This window comes from Mirounga angustirostris, unplaced genomic scaffold (assembly GCF_029215605.1).
Source record: "Mirounga angustirostris isolate CCGP_5_RB_7025 unplaced genomic scaffold, mMirAng1.0.hap1 SCAF_14, whole genome shotgun sequence".
Lineage (NCBI taxonomy): Eukaryota > Metazoa > Chordata > Mammalia > Carnivora > Phocidae > Mirounga > Mirounga angustirostris.
Genome location: NW_026991722.1, coordinates 18,083,702 through 18,102,059, shown reverse-complemented (window position 1 = coordinate 18,102,059; position 18,358 = coordinate 18,083,702). Strand labels below are relative to the sequence as shown.

Sequence of the window (18,358 nt, the reverse complement as noted above, 5' to 3'; positions counted from 1 at the left end):
TCATACAAATCTGCAGTTGTTTGTCTCAATTAAAAATGTATTTTTAGAGGGGTCATGGCAGTTTCTTGACTTCTGTTTCTTAACTTCTGCCTAACTTTTTTGGACAGTTTTTGTTTCCTTTGTTTCCCCATCTCAATTATTATTTTAGACCCTATAAAATATTCATTGGTCTTAAAAATCAATATATTTTGCATAGCGTGTGTACTAGTCACTGGAGGATAAGTACAGTGTTTGAACTTCTTACTGCATTACTTTCTACTGCTCATTTGGACCATATTTATGTATTCATACATTCAACAAAAGATAAAGTCTCTGGTGGAGAGAAACAGCTATAAACAAAATATTGTTTAATATCAGAGATGGTTAAGTACAATAAAGAAAAAACAGGGGGCGCCTGGGTGGCTCAGTTGTTAAGCGTCTGTCTTCGGCTCAGGTCATGATCCCGGGGTTCTGGGATCGAGCCCCACATCGGGCTCCCTGCTCGGCAGGAAGCCTGCTTCTCCCTCTCCCACTCCCCTGCTTGTGTTCCCTCTCTCACTGTGTGTCTCTCTGTCAAATAAATAAACAAAATCTTAAAGAAAAGAATAGGATAATGGACTACAGAATAACAGAGGAAGGGCTCCTATATTAGATAAGATGGCCCATGAAGATCTTTGTCAAGATCACCTTGGAACAGAGACCTAAATGAAGGGAGGGTACAAGCCATGGGGATACCAAGCAGATGAGGTTTTCAAGTGGAGGGAACAGCAAGTGTTAAAGCTCCAAAGTGGAAACATTCTTGGCATATTCGAGAAAGTACATGGAGACCAGTGTAACTAGAGCAGAGAGAACAGGGAGAGAGAAGATGAAGTCTGAGAGATGGGATCACATCATAAGGGTCTTGAAGGGTGGTTGTGAACATAAGAGAGAGGTGATTTGATTAATGGTTGAAAAGGATCACCCTGGCTGCATGTGGGCAGTAATGAAAGTGTGGGATCAGTGACTAAATTTCTTGGATGATGACCACCCCAACCCCAGTAAGAAATATATTTTGTAACATTACTCGATTCCAGTTTACTCTTCTTTCACATACTTGTAGTGTTCTCTCTAGAGAGAGACACTTAGGAGAGTTTCCTTGTGATGGGCCAAGTTTCGGAGATCCTTGTTCTGATTTGAATATAATAAAGGGATTCTTACCAGATTGTTACCCAAAAAGCTGCCCAAGTGACATGTTATCGATGTAGTGAACTGGGGACTGAAATACCATTTTAGAAGATGCAGCACACATCAGTCCTCACTCTGAGAACACCCCCCTCCCAAATTTTGAAGGAATTTAAGATTTTCATGTAGGATCAGGTCGCATCTAGAATAATTTTAAAAACTAGTGGATCTTCCTCTTCAATCCATTGATACCTTTGCAGGTAGGAGCAACTAATGCATATCTCACTATTCCTAATCTTGACAGTCCCTCAGTGGAAAACTAGTTCTAGGAGAAGAGTAGTTTAGGGGTATGATGGGTTCTGGAAACCCTCTGCAGAGAGAGGCTCACTGCAGCCAGTCTCCCAGAGTGGATACTTGTGAAGTGACTACATCCATACCACGGATTTCTTCTGTTGAAAGAGACACTGTTAAAGGAATAAAAAGTTTAACAAGAAATCCAAAGATAAAAACATACCATAAGACCGTCACTGTCCAGAATTGTTTAAGAGCTTGTTTAGAAGTATTACTCTGGCAGTAAATTGCAAAGAATGATAAATGCAGACCTGTAATATATGGTCCTTTCAGGAAAACTAAAGATTTGATACCAAGAATAGATTTGATCTTTTTTTCTTCCGTAAATTATGGTGTTTATAGACAATATAGAAGGATGAGGTTGATATCCAGAGCATAGAAGATGGCCAATGTAACAAGAACTTTTAAAATTCTAGTTTAAGTAAATTTTGTCCACGTAAATGTATTTTACCACAGGTTTGTTTTGAAGAGGATTATTTTGAGGGGTAATTATAGTCATGTTTTGCAGACAGATTTCAGCAGTATTGCAGCTACATCTGTGCAAAGTTTAATAATAGATTTTAAAAATACTTCTGGAAATTTTCTTTTCCTGTGGCTATTAACCTGAACAGAATACATATTTGTTAAAACATTTGTTAGCTATTATGTTCCATGTTACTGTAATTGGGAGTAAACTGTGTGTGCTTCTGTGTGTATAGATGTAGGTGTAGATACATAGTGATGCCCAAAGCTTAAACCACTGTATTGATTCAATAAGAAAATAGTAAACGTTTTTAAAGTCTTCTAGATCATTTTTTTTTAATTTTCAAGTATAGGAACATTGAAGTTTGAGTGCTGATCCCTACCTTCTCTATTGAGGTAGAGTAATATGAGGCTTCAGACAGAAAAAGCTTTGAGAAATCAACCTTACACTAACCACTTAATAGTGGGGAAGCTTCTTATGTATCAGGAGCCTTCAGTGCCTTTCCTTCCCTCAAACCAGTGTACAAAGAGGACATTCCATACCTGAGCACAGCAAAACCAGCAGGACATCCTAAAGTAGTGTCTCTCGTGCAACTAAAAAATGAAGCATTATTAAATCTTCCACTGAAGGGGAAGGAGTTGCGTTACTGGGTAAGGCTTAGGGATAGGACAGAAGTATTATTGAATCCACCACTTGCTCATAAGTAACAAAGAGTTTTAAAACAGTATCTCATTTTCCAGATTTATGAAATGTATGTGAATGTTATAATGCCATCTCATGCCCAGATGGCTTTATCACAATGTCGCTGGTTTCACAATGCTCACATTTAAACCTCTTGTCTGTCTCTCAGCCTCTCTTACCAGAATTTCAGAAATGTCGTCACATGACCTAGTAGTTTTTTTACTCCATTTCAAGAAAGCATTAGAGAAATATTTCCTCGCTGTCATCTCCTTTACCTCCCCTTCCCATCTTTAAAAAAATAATAACAGAAAAGTTAGGTTGGCAGTATGACACCACAGAGAAAAAAGGCAAGGAATGTGTGGTAGAATTGATGTAATATCCTCATAAATATTTAGGGTAGGTCACTTGTTCATCTGGGCACCTCATACTGAGACAATAGCACTAGATAATGGGAAGGTATATTCAAAACTCTTTAGGGATATAAAATCATGCCTTATTTACACTTATAATAATTTTTATTCATATCTTCCCAGGCTCTAGCCAGATGGCCATGAATCATCATGGCAAAGAATAGATCAGAAATTCAGATACCTAATCTACTCATGCAAATTAACTTAGAGAAAAGAGAAATAAATAAAAATAAATTAACCTCTTATAACCTTCAAATCATCCTCCCTCAGTTTGCTTTTCATGTAATGCCACATAAGCACCAAATGTGCTTACTTAAACTACCTATAGTCACAGCTGTCATTTAGATAAACCGGCAAATGCGGAAAATCTGTGGAATTTGCCAGATAACTTTTTTCTTATGGATAACTTACTAATTTCATTCTAAATTATTGATATGAACTTAAGTATAATATTAATGTAGCTTTTCTGTAGTCCGCTAGAAAGTATGTTTCACTCCTTAATATTGTAATAAAATGTGAGAACATAATTAGATTGAATATGTAAGCCTTTTCATCTTTTCCATTCTGTTTAAATAGAAGTATTTGCATAATAATTACTATAGCAGAACTGAGTTTTCTTATTAAATCTTTTTTGTATTTGACCCTATTTCTTGCTTGAAAATTCAAAGGTGTTTGTAATGAGGAAGTTGTTTTCTACTGAAAATAATTAATAGCCTAAGTGGTATTCTGCATCATTTTTCCTTCAGTTGATTTTAAGAGTTACCAAAATGAAACAGTTCTGAAAAATCTTGATGTATTAATTATAGATATATTTATTTAAAAATATGTATCAGAGCTGACTTCCATCTTTGAGATATGTTCTGTCCACTTGCATGTGCAGGTCATCTCACCTGAGTTTTTTGTTTTGTTTTTGTTGTTGTTGTTAAAATGTTCAATTCAGGTTCTACATGGTCAGCTATTATGAGCGGAATCACAGAATAGCAGTTGGAGCTCGCCATGGTTCAGTGGCCCTGTACGACATCCGGACTGGAAAATGTCAGGTAAATAAATCATTGTGACTTCCTCTCTGTAAAGTGTGGAAGTTATTGAAAGGAATAAGAGACTAGCACTTCACCAGTTGACGTGCTGAGCTGCTGGAACATTATGGATAATGCTAAAGGGATCAATAGTTTAATGAAGGACTCAAAGAATATAGAGCCCTACTGTCTTTATTCACCGGCATCGAAGGGTGGCCACAGATGGGTTCATAAAGAGAGCCCAGAGAAAGGTGGTTCTGCTTGCCAGCGACTTTGCAATAAGTCTCTTCGTTTAAACAGTTTTCTGATTCTTCTGTTTTTGCCGTGCATTTTTTTTTTTTAAGATTTTATTTATTTGAGAGAGAGAAAGAGCATGTGCAGGGGGGAGGGGCAGAGGGAGCAGGAGAAGCAGACTCCCCTCTGAGCAAGGAGCCAAGCAGGCTTAATCCCAGGACCCTGGGATCATGTCCTGACCTGAGGGCAGACACTTCACTGACTGAGCCACTCAGGCGCCCCTGCCATGCATTTTCTGAAAGAAGTTTGATGATACGTTATTATGATTAATGACTAACCAAAAATTAATTTTCTAAGTAAAATGAGGGATTTGGCAATTCTAAGATCGCATTCTAGCCAGAGTTCAAGAGAAGAAGAAAACCACAACAGCATTTAGTATGGCTGTATAAAAAAGAAACTAATGAAATAATATATTATTTTTATACTTTTATAACTCTTTTTATTTTTGTAACACTTTATTGTTTATGAAGAATTGTTCTTGATTTTGATGATTTGATTCTCAAAATGTACCAATTGGTTATGGCAAGTCTGGCCCCACTTTAGATATAAGTGAATCAAAACTCGGAGAGACTTTGAATCTCTTTATCCCAGAGGTCATACTGTTAACAAATGGCAAAGCCAGGGCTAAGCTCCCCTGTGATCATGGTGAATTTATAGTGCTCATTGGTAAATAGTTCCAAGTCATAACTTCTTATGTTTCATTATAGCATTTATCAATGCTGATCTATTCAGCCAGATTAGGAATTATATTCACCTGTATTAGATAAGTATATATTAAACTGTATTAGGAATTTCCAGAAGGAATATGAAGAAATTAATAATGATATAGCTAAAATTTTAAACTGCCTCTTAAATTTAATAGGCTATTAATTAATTCTCCAAAAGTTTCCCTGGCTGCTTTCCATGAAAACAGTAGTGCTAAGAGCTGGTAATAGATGTTGGGGGTAAAAATTTCAGGGATCAGGCATGTTTAGAGGATACTGTTGGAATGTTGAACACGTTTCTTTATGCAAAATTTCTCAGTCTCTAATGTGTGAATATGCATTTTGTGCGATGCATAGAGGACGCACCATTTGCCGTACTTGTGTAACTGATGAATTTTGTTTCTGTGAATTTTTTGACATTAACTCCTTATCGATGGCCATTTTTTTTTTTTTAACTCTGAACTCTGACTTTGAGCCGTGAAATCACTCTAAATACTTCTTTAAAAATTAAGTTCCATGTCGGGCGCCTGGGTGGCTCAGTTGGTTAAGCGACTGCCTTCGGCTCAGGTCATGATCCTGGAGTCCCAGGATCGAGTCCCGCATTGGGCTCCCTGCTCAGCGGGGGTCTGCTTCTCCCTCTGACCCTCTTCCCTCTCGTGCTCTCTGTCTTTCATTCTCTCTCTCAAATAAATAAATAAAATCTTTAAAAAAAAAAAATTAAGTTCCATGTTGTTTGTAAGATTCTCTCCTAAAAGGGACAGATTCTTCAAATAGTATTTTCAGAATCTATTTTGGTAAGACGGTTTTTAAAAATGAGAGTATATTATTACTAGCAGACTTGAGAGAAATAAATCACAAACATCGAGACGGTAAAGACAACAACAACAAAAAAAATAGAACAAAGGGACCTTTTCAAGCTTCTTTAAAATTGAAGTATAGAAATCCGAGAGAAGACTGCTATTGGAGAAGAGGCACAGTTGGCATCAGCAGAGAGAAACGTGATGCGCTGTGGCACAGTGAAGTAACCCAGAGGAGTGAAGGAAGAGCAGCAGTCAAGAATCAAGGACAGAGTACCGAACTGTCCTGCACTATACATTTCTTGACAGTCGTCTTCCTCCTCGGTGGTCTCAATGAAGGTCTTAGGAACATGCAAAAAACATAATAATTTGAATATTTTATTCTTTTTAATTAAATTACTCAAGATACACTTAGTAATCAAAGGCATTCTTTCTTAACAGGAATTTGTAATGTCGTTCATATTCCATTTTATTTTCTGTCCATCGTTTTAGTACCTTTAGACATTTTAGTGCCCCCAGATTTTTTGGTCTACTTCAGCTTCTTGATTTTGATATCCCAAACTACCGTTAGTGTTCTATGACTGAATAACCTTTACCTTCCAGCTCTGTATGAAAGTAAAGGTTGCCTTTTCTTCTAATCATTCAGAACATGAAAACGAAGCTAACTCTCTAAACTCAGTCTTAACTACTTTTGCCAGTTACCAGTTACATCCAGTGACAGTAACACTGCGGGGATTCTCTTAACTCTTTCATGGTGTCAGTGTTGTAGTATTTGAAATAAGTGAGTCAACAGCTGAAACAGAATACACAAGTATAATTGGCATGTTCAGAAATGATGTCTTACAGGTGAATCCAAGGACTAGGAATTTTGAACTGGGAATGCAGTAATGCGTTTCCTGAATTAGCTATTGGAATCAATTGACAGAGTGGGACAGTTTTCCTAGCATGAGCAAAGACACGGAGATAGGACCTAAAACGTGTAGAGAGGATAATCAGTAAATTCACTGGACTCTAGGGAGTGGGATTCCAATTAGGTGGAAAGATAAGATATAACCACTGTACAGGGAGAGTCACAGCTGATGGAAAATCTGCTGTGGTCTGTCCAGGATGCCAGATGCTGAGAGAATATCCCCGGGCCCAGTGGAGGCAGAGAACCCAGGACTGAGGGAGAGCGGGGAGGACATGTAGATTCCCTGTCGTTGTTACTAGATTAGTTGGTAACAGCATAGAAACACTAAACCCCTTTCCCTTACCTTTTGGCATTGGCTGCTTTTTTTTTTTTGACCCATTTTCTATCTACTTGTTCGTCCCAAACGTACATAATAGGAGATAATACAAAGCCACAGAATAAATACGCATATCTGTCTGGAACATGAAGTTTACTTAACTGTTCTCAAGCTCTTGCCCAGATCGGCCTGCCCCCGTTTCAGTAAATGAAGTTCTGCTGGAACACAGCCACGCTCCTTGCTTTGAGGGCTGCGTGTGGTGCCATCCACAACAGCAGAATTGAGTTGTTGTAGCCGGCAAAGCCCATACATGGTCTGCAAAGCTGAAAATATTTACTCTGTGGCCCTTTACAGAAAAAGTTAGCTCACCGAGGAGGTAGCGAATTTAACTGCAAAGTCTGTTAAAACGCTGCAGTGTAACGTATCAGAGAAGATGAATTAGAAACTGGGCAACTTGCATCCCATCGCCACTGCTTGTGAATTTCATAACCTTGGGGAAGTTTCTCAGCCTGTCTGAGCTAAAGTTTCCCCACCGTAATCGGTGATAGAAATAGTACCTGTTCTTGCGTGAGAAGTAAATAAGGTAATTGATGTGAAATTCTTAGCACAGTGCCTGTCAAACTGTTAGTCTTTGGTAAGCGCTGGTTGTTATTATATTCAAATGAACTTGGAAATACATCACACTGCAGTTAAATTACATTAATTATAGAGAACGTGAAAGGTCACACGTGAGACATGAGGGTGTTGGTAGTAGACTCTGGGACCAGTTCACAGTCGTCAGTGAAGAGCACTTTGGTGGACAAGTTAAGCAGGGCTGCCTTACTTAGGCCATGTGTAGATTTTTTCTTCCTAAAGGTAGCTCTTGCCTGTGGTGTTAGGCTGACTCTCCACTGATTGTGGAAATCAGAACTTTGACGCAGTTCAGTAGTTAAAAATCCTGTTGTGTTGCTGACTTCACTTTTACCTGGCAACTGCTAGCAATTTAGGCATATACCTGACTCGGATTTTGCTTAATTAAAAAAAAAGAAAGAAAAGTAACTCCCTATGAAGTACTTAAATTTTGTTGATAGGCAGTATTCTTGATAAGCAGGCCAGTTAAATTCCATGAATTCTTAGAGCTATAGGTTTGTGTGGGTTAAATCAGCGATGAAAATCCTCCCTCTAGCAATATCTGCCTTTGGTTTCGCAGACTTGATATGATGTCTCACTGATTTCCCAATCTCTTTGAAAACAGTCTTTGTAATAAATAACTGCTGGCTCTGTGCAAGATTCTCTTAGGCTCGTGTTGGCTAGTTTTCCTCTCGAAGTTTGTACCGTGTCACTTGGAGGTATCTGATCCACTTTGGCAAATACAAATACTTCCTTTTCGATAGTGCTCAAAAAAAAAAACCACAGTGATGTATGACAGAAAGTATGGCAGAAGTCTTATCTAAATCTTGAATTACTAAAAGAACTTTATTATTGAAAAGTTTAAGTTCCTTAAAAAACTCACTTTTGAAGTCTTTTTTTTAGTGCCTGGAACATAGTGGATGCATAATAGAATACATGTTGATCAAAAAAACACTCTTGAGTCTTTGGAGTAAAAAGTATAAAAAGAAACATTTTATGACATGGTAAATGAAACTAAAGTATGGCTTAATTATATCAAAAATATATGGGTAATTTGGGGCATAGTTGTATTTTGGTTTGTCAGAATCATCTTATGAAATTGTTTCTAAGGGATATCTTATAGGATATCTTTTCAGAAATAGCATAGAGAACCTCTTTCTTATGAGTCATGAAAAGTACCTGTATTTCTGTAGTGGACCATGACCAGGTCTGCCATAGGCCAGATAATGAAGGAAAAAATAGAAACAAAGATTGATTGTATTCATAGCACTGTGACAACTGAGGTCTAGCTATAATCCATTCTAGACCAGAAGGTAAATTCTGGAATGCTGATGTGTGACCCATCACACAGCTTAATGCTGTAAGAAGTAATGAGCCCGCATGTTGAGTTCCTCTGGCCTTAACAGATTCCTTACTCTATGTAGGATAGATGCCTTGAACTTCAGATGTCACCTTGTAATTGGGCTCAGCCCAAACTCCAGGCCCTGAGGCTTTTATCTGCTAGACATTTCCATTTCGCTATCTTGTCATTGTTTCAAATTCAGTGTTTTAGAAAATCTAAGCCTACATTCTACCAGCGTCTTTTCTAACCTACCTTTTTCTGTTAATGGTGCAATTATATAATGACATCACAATTCTTACTCCTTGTCCTTTACCCATCTATATCCAGTCACTGAATTCATTGCTCTTTCCTTAACAGTATACCTGAAATCTACCTTGTCCTCTGCTAACAACCTAAATTAGGCCCTTGACCTTTGTGCGTCAAGGCCTTTGAGATTCTGGCTTTGATCATCATAAATATGACCTCCTCCTCTGAGCTGCATTTCATTCAATAACAACATCCTCTGTTGTTCCCTATCATGGTCCTCTCCCAGTGTACATAGGAAGCATTCAAAAATATCTGTTGAATGATTCGTTGCAAACAGTGAAGATTTCAAGAAGTGCCCCTTTCCAATTACTTTTGTCTTTAGGTTATATTGAAATGTCTGCCTTCACTGAATGTATACAGTTGCTGTATACTCGTAGGTGAAACACTCCTGCTTAACAAAAATGCTGAGGATAATCCACATTAAAATAATGAAAATTGGCCCTGTTTTCATTAATAATTCTATTGAAATTTATTTTCCTTTGACCTTCCTTTGATTTCCGTAAACCCACTATAAGTTATATGGCCCTCTCAAATTCTCTACTTATACCCATTTGTCTGGCTCAGATAAATTATAATCATTTCTTTGATAGTATGTGCAAAATACCAAATTTGATACTAAAATTAATTAGCAAGTTATATATGTTCTCTTACGTATTAGAGCAGCTTCTGGAGCCTGACTTGGATTTGAATCCTTGCTAGGCCCTTATTAGCTTCGTGGCATGAGCAAGGTCCTTAAATGCTCTGTGCTTTAGTTTATTCATCTGCAAAATGGACACAATAACTCCCATAACATTGTGTTGTAAAGATTAAAAGGATAAACATATATAAAGCAAACGTCAGCCAACAGTAAGGGCTTAAAAAATTTTAGCCATCATGATTATTATTTAGTCATTGCTTAAATAAGACAAAATCAGTCAACCTCATTCTCTTCACTCCTGCTGTTATACATTAAACTTCATACCAGGTAGATTTATTACAATTTCTTTCTTATGATTTTCTTTGCTGCTCTTATTTCCAGACTACTTGATTAATCTTACAAGTAGAATGAATAGAATATCAAATCAAGTAATTAGCAGATTTCTAGATTATAGTTACTAATCTGTCCTCATCATATTCTTTTTTTTTTTTTTTTAAAGATTTTATTTATTTGACAGAGAGAGAGAGAGTGAGAGCAGGAACACAAGCAGGGGGAGTGGGAGAGGGAGAAGCAGGCTTCCCGCGGAGCAGAGAGCCCGATGCGGGGCTCAATCCCAGGACCCCGGGACCATGACCTGAGCCAAAGGCAGACGCTTAACGACTGAGCCACCCAGGCACCCCTCATATTCTTTTGTTTGTCCTAATTTTCCATACCATAAATCTGTTGTCCTACTGATATTTTTTCTTCAATGATTTTTTAAAAATCATTACAAATACTACTTTTAATGTTACTGCTATATTAGAATCTTTCTGAGTAAAGTAATTTTAGGCTAATTTTTAAATACAGTATTCTCAGCTGCCAGCATTTCTCAGTTGTTGGCTCACCTGTTTGCATATATTTAAAGTCTTATATTAACCACCACTGGATTTTTTTTCAAGGACTTTTATTACTATATAATTTTCCACATCTGTTTTCTTCATCCTTTTTAAGATATAAAAGATCAAGTCAGTAATTCAACCTTTCTATTATTATTCTTATTTTCAGTTTCTCGTGTTAGGTAGCATAATTTTTTGTAGTTTCTCTTGGTTTCAACAGGAATAGTTGTGACTGTTCTCATTCTCCCTCATTTGTATATCATATATTACTTATCCCTTCATTACTTATCTACTGAAATTCAGTCTAGTTTATTTATTAACTTAACTTTTTATGTAAATCACAAGCCCTTTTTATTTTGCATAGGTGGGTGGCTGCTTTTATAACTCAAAAGAAAACTGTAGTTAGAATCTTAAGGTTTGTTGTTATTTGATTTTTATTAGGTGTGAGTTGGTCTAAAATTTTTTATTCTGCTTCATCTCTGGATCTGGCGGGCTATGGCCAGTGCCCAATTCCATTTCTTCTTTTTGTCAACAGGAAGCTTCCTGTAACAGTTGTGTTGTTGTTCTTGTTGTTGTTTTTTTCTGACAGAAGTATTTTGTTTTCTTTGACAATAATGATCCACTGATACCTAGCCAGTCAAAATTGAGTAATTTGTGTAATTTCCATTCTCCCCGTGAGAAGTCTAGATATAATGTTTGAACGATTAGCATTTACATGAGAACAAGAGAAGAGGAAGATATGGAACAGCTGATGAAGGAGAAATCTACCTGCTTTTTTCTCTGGCATTCCATTTTTTCCCAAAATGAATTATATTGATTGCGTCTTTTGATTATAAATGTAATTCATGCTCATTTAAAAAATAACCTCAAACAGTAACAGAATATTTAAAGTGGAAAGTTAAAGTCCACCGTTACCTGCCCCTTAGAGTTAATTCCTGTTTTAGCTGTTTGTTGTAAATCCTTTGAGTCTTCTTTCTGTAATATACAAATAATATTATCCCCTTCCTCTTCCTCAGTATAATTGTCTTCTGCAACATGTTTGTATTTTTACTTAACAATGTATTATCTCTTCCGGTGACTCCATCTATCTTATTCAATAATGGCAAGTATGTGATGAATGCCAACTATTAGCTGCAAATAAAACAGGCACAGATCCTGCCCTCAAGGAGCTTCTGTCCTTGTGAGAGGAGACAAACAAGAAACTAAACAAGGAAACATCAGGTAGTGGTAGGATAATACAGTGGAATGACTAGGTACCTACTTTGGGTGCTCAGGAGTAAACAACACACTGAGGGGATGACTGTGCACCATCTAGAAGAAGGGTATTATAAAGAGTAGGTGGTACAAAGAGTAAGGTCAGAACACTGGAAAGTTTGGGGAACAGAAAAAAGGCAAGTGCAAAGGGCACTGGTTTTGTGAGCAAGCAGAAGGGAGGGTTGAGGTGGAGCTGGATAGAAGGCAAGGATCCAGTCCGGAAGGTCAGGGTGGGGATCTCAGATTTTATTCTAGTGTGATGGAATGCCTTTAGTGAATTTTAAGCAGGGAAATTATATGGTCTGTTTTTTAAAATTATTTTTTATTTGTTGTTTTGGAAGGCTTGTTCTTTATTTCACAACATTGGAATCATAATAAACACACTACTCTGCAAGTTGAAATCTTAATAGTGTATCATAGCTAGACCTCCCAGTTAAAACCATTAATCTAGCATGTTCCTTATAAAATATGAAATACTTTAGGAAACTATTCTTCTGTTGATGAGATATTCAAATTGAATCCAGCTTTGCATTCTTACAAACAAGGCTTCAATAGACATTTTTGAATATATGTCTTTATACACCAGCGCTTTTATCTCTGTAGGATAGATTCTAAAAATTGGAATTGGTTTGACCCATTTTTATTTTAAAAGACTGCTTGCTGCTGAGCTGGGACTAGGGTTGTTGCAGTAGAGATGGAGAAAAGCAGGCAGATGAAGGAGAGCCAATAGGTCTTGACTATTGTTCAAATGTAGGTGCAGTGTGGGGCAGTTAAGGGGGAGGCGGTGGTGAGAGAGAGAATTCAGGGGTGATTCAGATGGATTATGATGCCCTAACAACTGGGAGAAAAGCAGGCGAGGAGTAGGGATGAAGCACAGGACTTCATCATTGGACATACTAAATGTGAAGGGCTATTTTAAACTGTTAGGATGACTGCATAGTATTCCAAAACACAGATGTAGGAGAATTCATTAACCAAACTTCTCTCAATTAACACTGAAGCCCCCCTCCCCCCCACCATTTCTCACCATTATAAACAGTGCTACATTGACTAGCCTGATTTTTATAACTTTTTATGCTGCCTATCTGATTTTTGGGGGTAAATTCCTGGTTGTAGAGTGCTAGGTCAGAAGATTTGTGCATTTGATTGCCAGAATGCTCTGAAACTCTTTTCCCACAGTTTATGGGCATTAGTTTCTTTGCACCCTCCCTAGCATTCCTGTGAATAACAGAATGACTCTTGAACTGCAATTATTCTCATAAAAAATGAAACCCCACAGTTGGTTTATTTTGCCTCCTATATTTGTCATCTCACATGACAGACTGTTTATTCATTTATTCAGGAGTTGTCACTCATTTTATTTTTTAAAATATAAAGAAGTAAAATTAAAAGTTAAAAATTTTATGATGGCTCTTCTCTGACACCATATTATAGGCAAGACATCCAAAAATAAACACGAACTGTACCTACCCTCAAGGAATTTATAATCTGGTATGGAAGACAAGATATAAACTGGTGGTTGAAATACTGTGATCATCCTTTGCAGCAGTGCTATCTAGAATCCTGTGGGAGAACACAGGAAACACCAGCCTAGACTTGCTTAGGAGTCTAGGGAGAATGGTCTGGCAGGGTTCTCTAAAGGAGAGGACATCTGAATTGAACCATTAACAATTAGGAGTTAGGCAAAGAAGGAGAAGGGCAAGGGACTTTATGCCAGGCAGAAGGTACAACATCTGCAAAGCCCAGAGGAGCAAGAAAGCATAGGGGAAGCATGCTTGCCAAAGACTAACAGCTGTTTTCCTGGATATATGTGAATGGTTCATTTATAGCAGTTTTCAAATTAGCATAATACGTGGAATTGCACAAATCTTAGGTGAAAAACAGTTATTCCAGTAGATACATAGAGACACCTCTTATATGTGACTTATTAAACACTAAGTAACAAATTTTCTAAATAAAGTTACATGGTGTTAGCAAAGTGTTAAACAACTGAATGCTAGCATTTTCCGTAAATAATATTTTTAGGAAAAATGGGGCTTGGCAAGATATGAAAATGTTTTCAGCATGAGATTTAAAGAACTCTAATAAAAACAAACCAGTATAGTCTGCAAGAGACTCATTTTAGACCCAAAGACACCCCCAGATTTAAAGTGAGGGGGTGGAAAACCATTTACCATGCTAATGGACACCAAAAGAAAGCTGGGGTGGCAATCCTTATATCAGACAAATTAGATTTTAAACCAAAGACTCTAATAAGAGATGAGGAAAGACACTATATCCTACTTAAAGGGTCTATCCAACAAGAAGATCTAACAATTGTAAATATCTATGCCCCTAACATGGGAGCAGCCAATTATATAAGGCAATTAATAACAAAAGCAAAGAAACACATCGACAACAATACAATAATAGTGGGGGACTTTAACACCCCCCTCACTGAAATGGACAGATCATCTAAGCAAAAGATCAACAAGGAACTAAAGACTTTAAATGACACACTGGACCAAATGGACTTCACAGATATATTCAGACCATTCCATCCCAAAGTAACAGAATACACATTCTTCTCTAGTGCCCATGGAACATTCTCCAGAATAGATCACATCCTAGGTCACAAATCAGTTCTCAAATGGTACCAAAAGATTGGGATCATTCCCCGCGTATTTTCAGACCACAATGCTTTGAAACTAGAATTCAATCACAAGAGGAAAGTCGGAAAGAACTCAAATACATGGAGGCTAAAGAGCATCCTACTAAAGAATGAATAGGTCAACCAGGAAATTAAAGAAGAATTTAAAAAATTCATGAAAACCAATGAAAATGAAAACACAACTATTCAAAATCTTTGGGATGCAGCAAAGGCAGTCCTAAGAGGAAAGTATATAGCAATACAAGCCTTTCTCAAGAAACAAGAAAGGTCTCAAGTACACAACCTAACCCTACACCTAAAGGAGCTGGAGAAAGAACAGCAAATAAAGCCTAAACCCAGCAGGAGAAGAGAAATAATAAAGATCAGAGCAGAAATCAATGAAATAGAAACTAAAAGAACAGTAGAACAGATCAACGAAACTAGGAGCTGGTTCTTTGAAAGAATTAACAAGATTGATAAACCCCTGGCCAGACTTATCAAAAAGAGAAGAGAAATGACCCAAATCAACAAAATCATGGATGAAAGAGGAGAGATCGCAACCAACACCAAAGAAATACAAACAATTATAAGAACATATTATGAGCAACTCTGTGCCAGCAAATTAGATAACCTGGAAGAAATGGATGCATTCCTAGAGATGTATCAACTACCAAAACTGAACCAGGAAGAAACAGAAAACCTGAACAGACCTATAACCACTAAGGAAATTGAAGCAGTCATCAAAAATGTCCCAAAAAACGAAAACCCAGGGCCAGATGGCTTCCCAGGGGAATTCTACCAAACATTTAAAGAAGAATTAATACCTATTCTTCTGAAACTGTTCCAAAAAATAGAAATGGAAGGAAAACTTCCAAACTCGTTTTATGAGGCCACCATTACCTTGATCCCAAAACCAGACAAAGACCCCATCGAAAAGGAGAACTACAGACCAATATCCCTGATGAACATGGATGCAAAAACTCTCACCAAAATACTAGCCAATAGGATCCAACAGTACATTAAAAGGATTATTCACCACGACCAAGTGGGATTTATCCCTGGGCTGCAGAGTTGGTTCAACATCTGCAAATCAATCAATGTGATACAATACATTAACAAAAGAAAGAACAAGAATCCTATGATCCTTAGATGCAGAAAAAGCATTTGACAAAGTACAGCATCCTTTCTTGATCGAAAGTCTTCAGAGTATAGGGATAGAGGGTACATACCTCAATATCATAAAAGCCATCTATGAAAAACCTACAGCGAATATAATTCTCAATGGGGAAAAACTGAGAGCTTTCCCCCTAAGGTCAGGAACACGGCAGGGATGTCCACTATCACCTCTGCTATTCAACATAGTATTGGAAGTCCTAGCCACAGCAATCAGACAACAAAAAGAAATAAAAGGCATCCAAATTGGCAGAGAAGAAGTCAAACTCTCACTCTTTGCAGATGATATGATACTTTTTGTGGAAAACCCCAAAGACTCCACCCCAAAACTGCTAGAACTCATACAGGAATTCAGTGAAGTGGCAGGATATAAAATCAATGCACAGAAGTCAGTGGCATTCCTATACACCAACAACAAGACAGAAGAAAGAGAAATTAAGGAGTCGATCCCATTTACAATTGCACCCAAAACCATAAGATACCTAGGCATAAATCTAACCAAAGAGACAAAGGATCTGTACTCAGAAAACTATGAAATACTCATGAAAGAAATTGAGGAAGACACAAAGAAATGGAAAAGCATTCCATGCTCATGGATTGGAAGAACAAATATTGTGAAGATGTCAATGCTATCTAGAGCAATCTACACATTCAATGCAATCCCCATCAAAATACCATCCACTTTTTTCAAAGAAATGGAACAAATAATCCTAAAATTTGTATGGAACCAGAAAAAACCCCGAATAGCCAGAGGAATGTTGAAAAAGAAAAGCAAAGCTGGCGGCATCACAATTCCAGACTTCCAGCTCTATTACAAAGCTGTCATCATCAAGACAGTATGGTACTGGCACAAAAACAGACACATAGATCAATGGAACAGAATAGAGAGCCCAGAAATGGACCCTCAACTCTATGGTCAACTCATCTTCGACAAAGCAGGAGAGAATGTCCAATGGAAAAAATACAGTCTCTTCAACAAATGATGTTGGGAAAATTGGATAGCCACATGCAGAAGAATGAAACTGGACCATTTCCTTACACCACACACAAAAATAGACTCCAAATGGTTGAAAGACCTCAATGTGAGAGAGGAGTCCATCAGAATCCTAAAGGAGAACACAGGCAGCAACCTCTTCGACCTCAGCCGCAGCAACTTCTTCCTAGAAACATCGCCAAAGGCAAGGGAAGCAAGGGCAAAAATGAACTATTGGGACTTCATCAAGATAAAAAGCTTTTGCAAAGCAAAGGAAACAGTCAACAAAACCAAAAGACAACCGACAGAATGGGAGAAGATATTTGCAAATGACATATCAGATAAAGGGCTAGTATCCAAAATGTATAGAGAACTTATCAAACTCAACACTCAAAGAACAAAGAATCCAATCAAGAAATGGGCAGAAGACGTGAACAGACATTTTTCCAAAGAAGACATCCAAATGGCCAACAAACACATGAAAAAGAGCTCAATATCGCTCGGCATCAGGGAAATCCAAATCAAAACCTCAATGAGATACCACCTCACACCAGTCAGAATGGCTAAAATTAACAAGTCAGGAAATGAGAGATGTTGGCGGGGATGCGGAGAAAGCGGAACCCTCCTACAGTGTTGGTGGGAATGCAAGCTGGTGCAGGCACTCTGGAAAACAGTATGGAGGTTCCTCAAAAAGTTGAAAATAGAGCTACCATATGATCCAGCAATTGCACTACTGGGTATTTACCCCAAAGATACAAAAGTAGGGATCCGAAAGGGTATGTGCACCCCGATGTTTATAGCAGCAATGTCCACAATAGCCAAACTGTGGAAAGAGCCAAGATGTCCATCGACAGATGAATGGATAAAGAAGAGGTTGTATATATATACAATGGAATATTATGCAGCCATCAAAAGGAATGAGATCTTGCCATTTGCAACGATGTGGATGGAACTGGAGGGTATTATGCTGAGCGAAATAAGTCAAACAGAGAAAGACATGTATCATATGACCTCACTGATATGAGGAATTCTTAATCTCAGGAAACAAACTGAGGCTTGCTGGAGTGGGGGGTGGGGTGGAGGGGATGGGGTGACTGGGTGATAGACACTGGGGAGGATATGTGCTCTGGTAAGCGCTGTGAATTGTGCAAGACTGTTGAATCTCAGATCTGTACCTCTGAAACAAACAATGCAATATATGTTAAGAAAAAAAGAAGAAGAAGATAGGAGGGTAAGAATGAAGGGGGGGAAATCGGAGGGGTAGATGAACCATGAGAGATGATGGACTCTGAAAAACAAACTGAGGGTTCTAGAGGGGAGGGGGTGGGAGGATGGGTTAGCCTGGTGATGGGTATTGAGGAGGGCACGTTCTGCATGGAGCACTGGGTGTTATGCACAAACAATGAATCATGGAACACTACATCTAAAACTAATGATGTAATGTATGGGGATTAACATAACAATAAAAAAGTAAAAAA

General features: G+C 37.8%; 1 protein-coding gene across 2 annotated transcripts in view; it reads left to right on the top strand.

Annotated features, from left to right (window-relative positions):
- The window catches only part of WDR7 (WD repeat domain 7), a 359,672-nt gene that overhangs the window by 286,356 nt on the left and 54,958 nt on the right, over positions 1–18,358 (top strand). For both annotated transcript variants that reach the window (XM_045886644.3, XM_045886643.3), the window contains one exon: positions 3,986–4,085. In XM_045886644.3, coding sequence (XP_045742600.1) covers positions 3,986–4,085 — 100 coding nt within the window. The remainder of the gene's footprint in view (positions 1–3,985; positions 4,086–18,358) is intronic.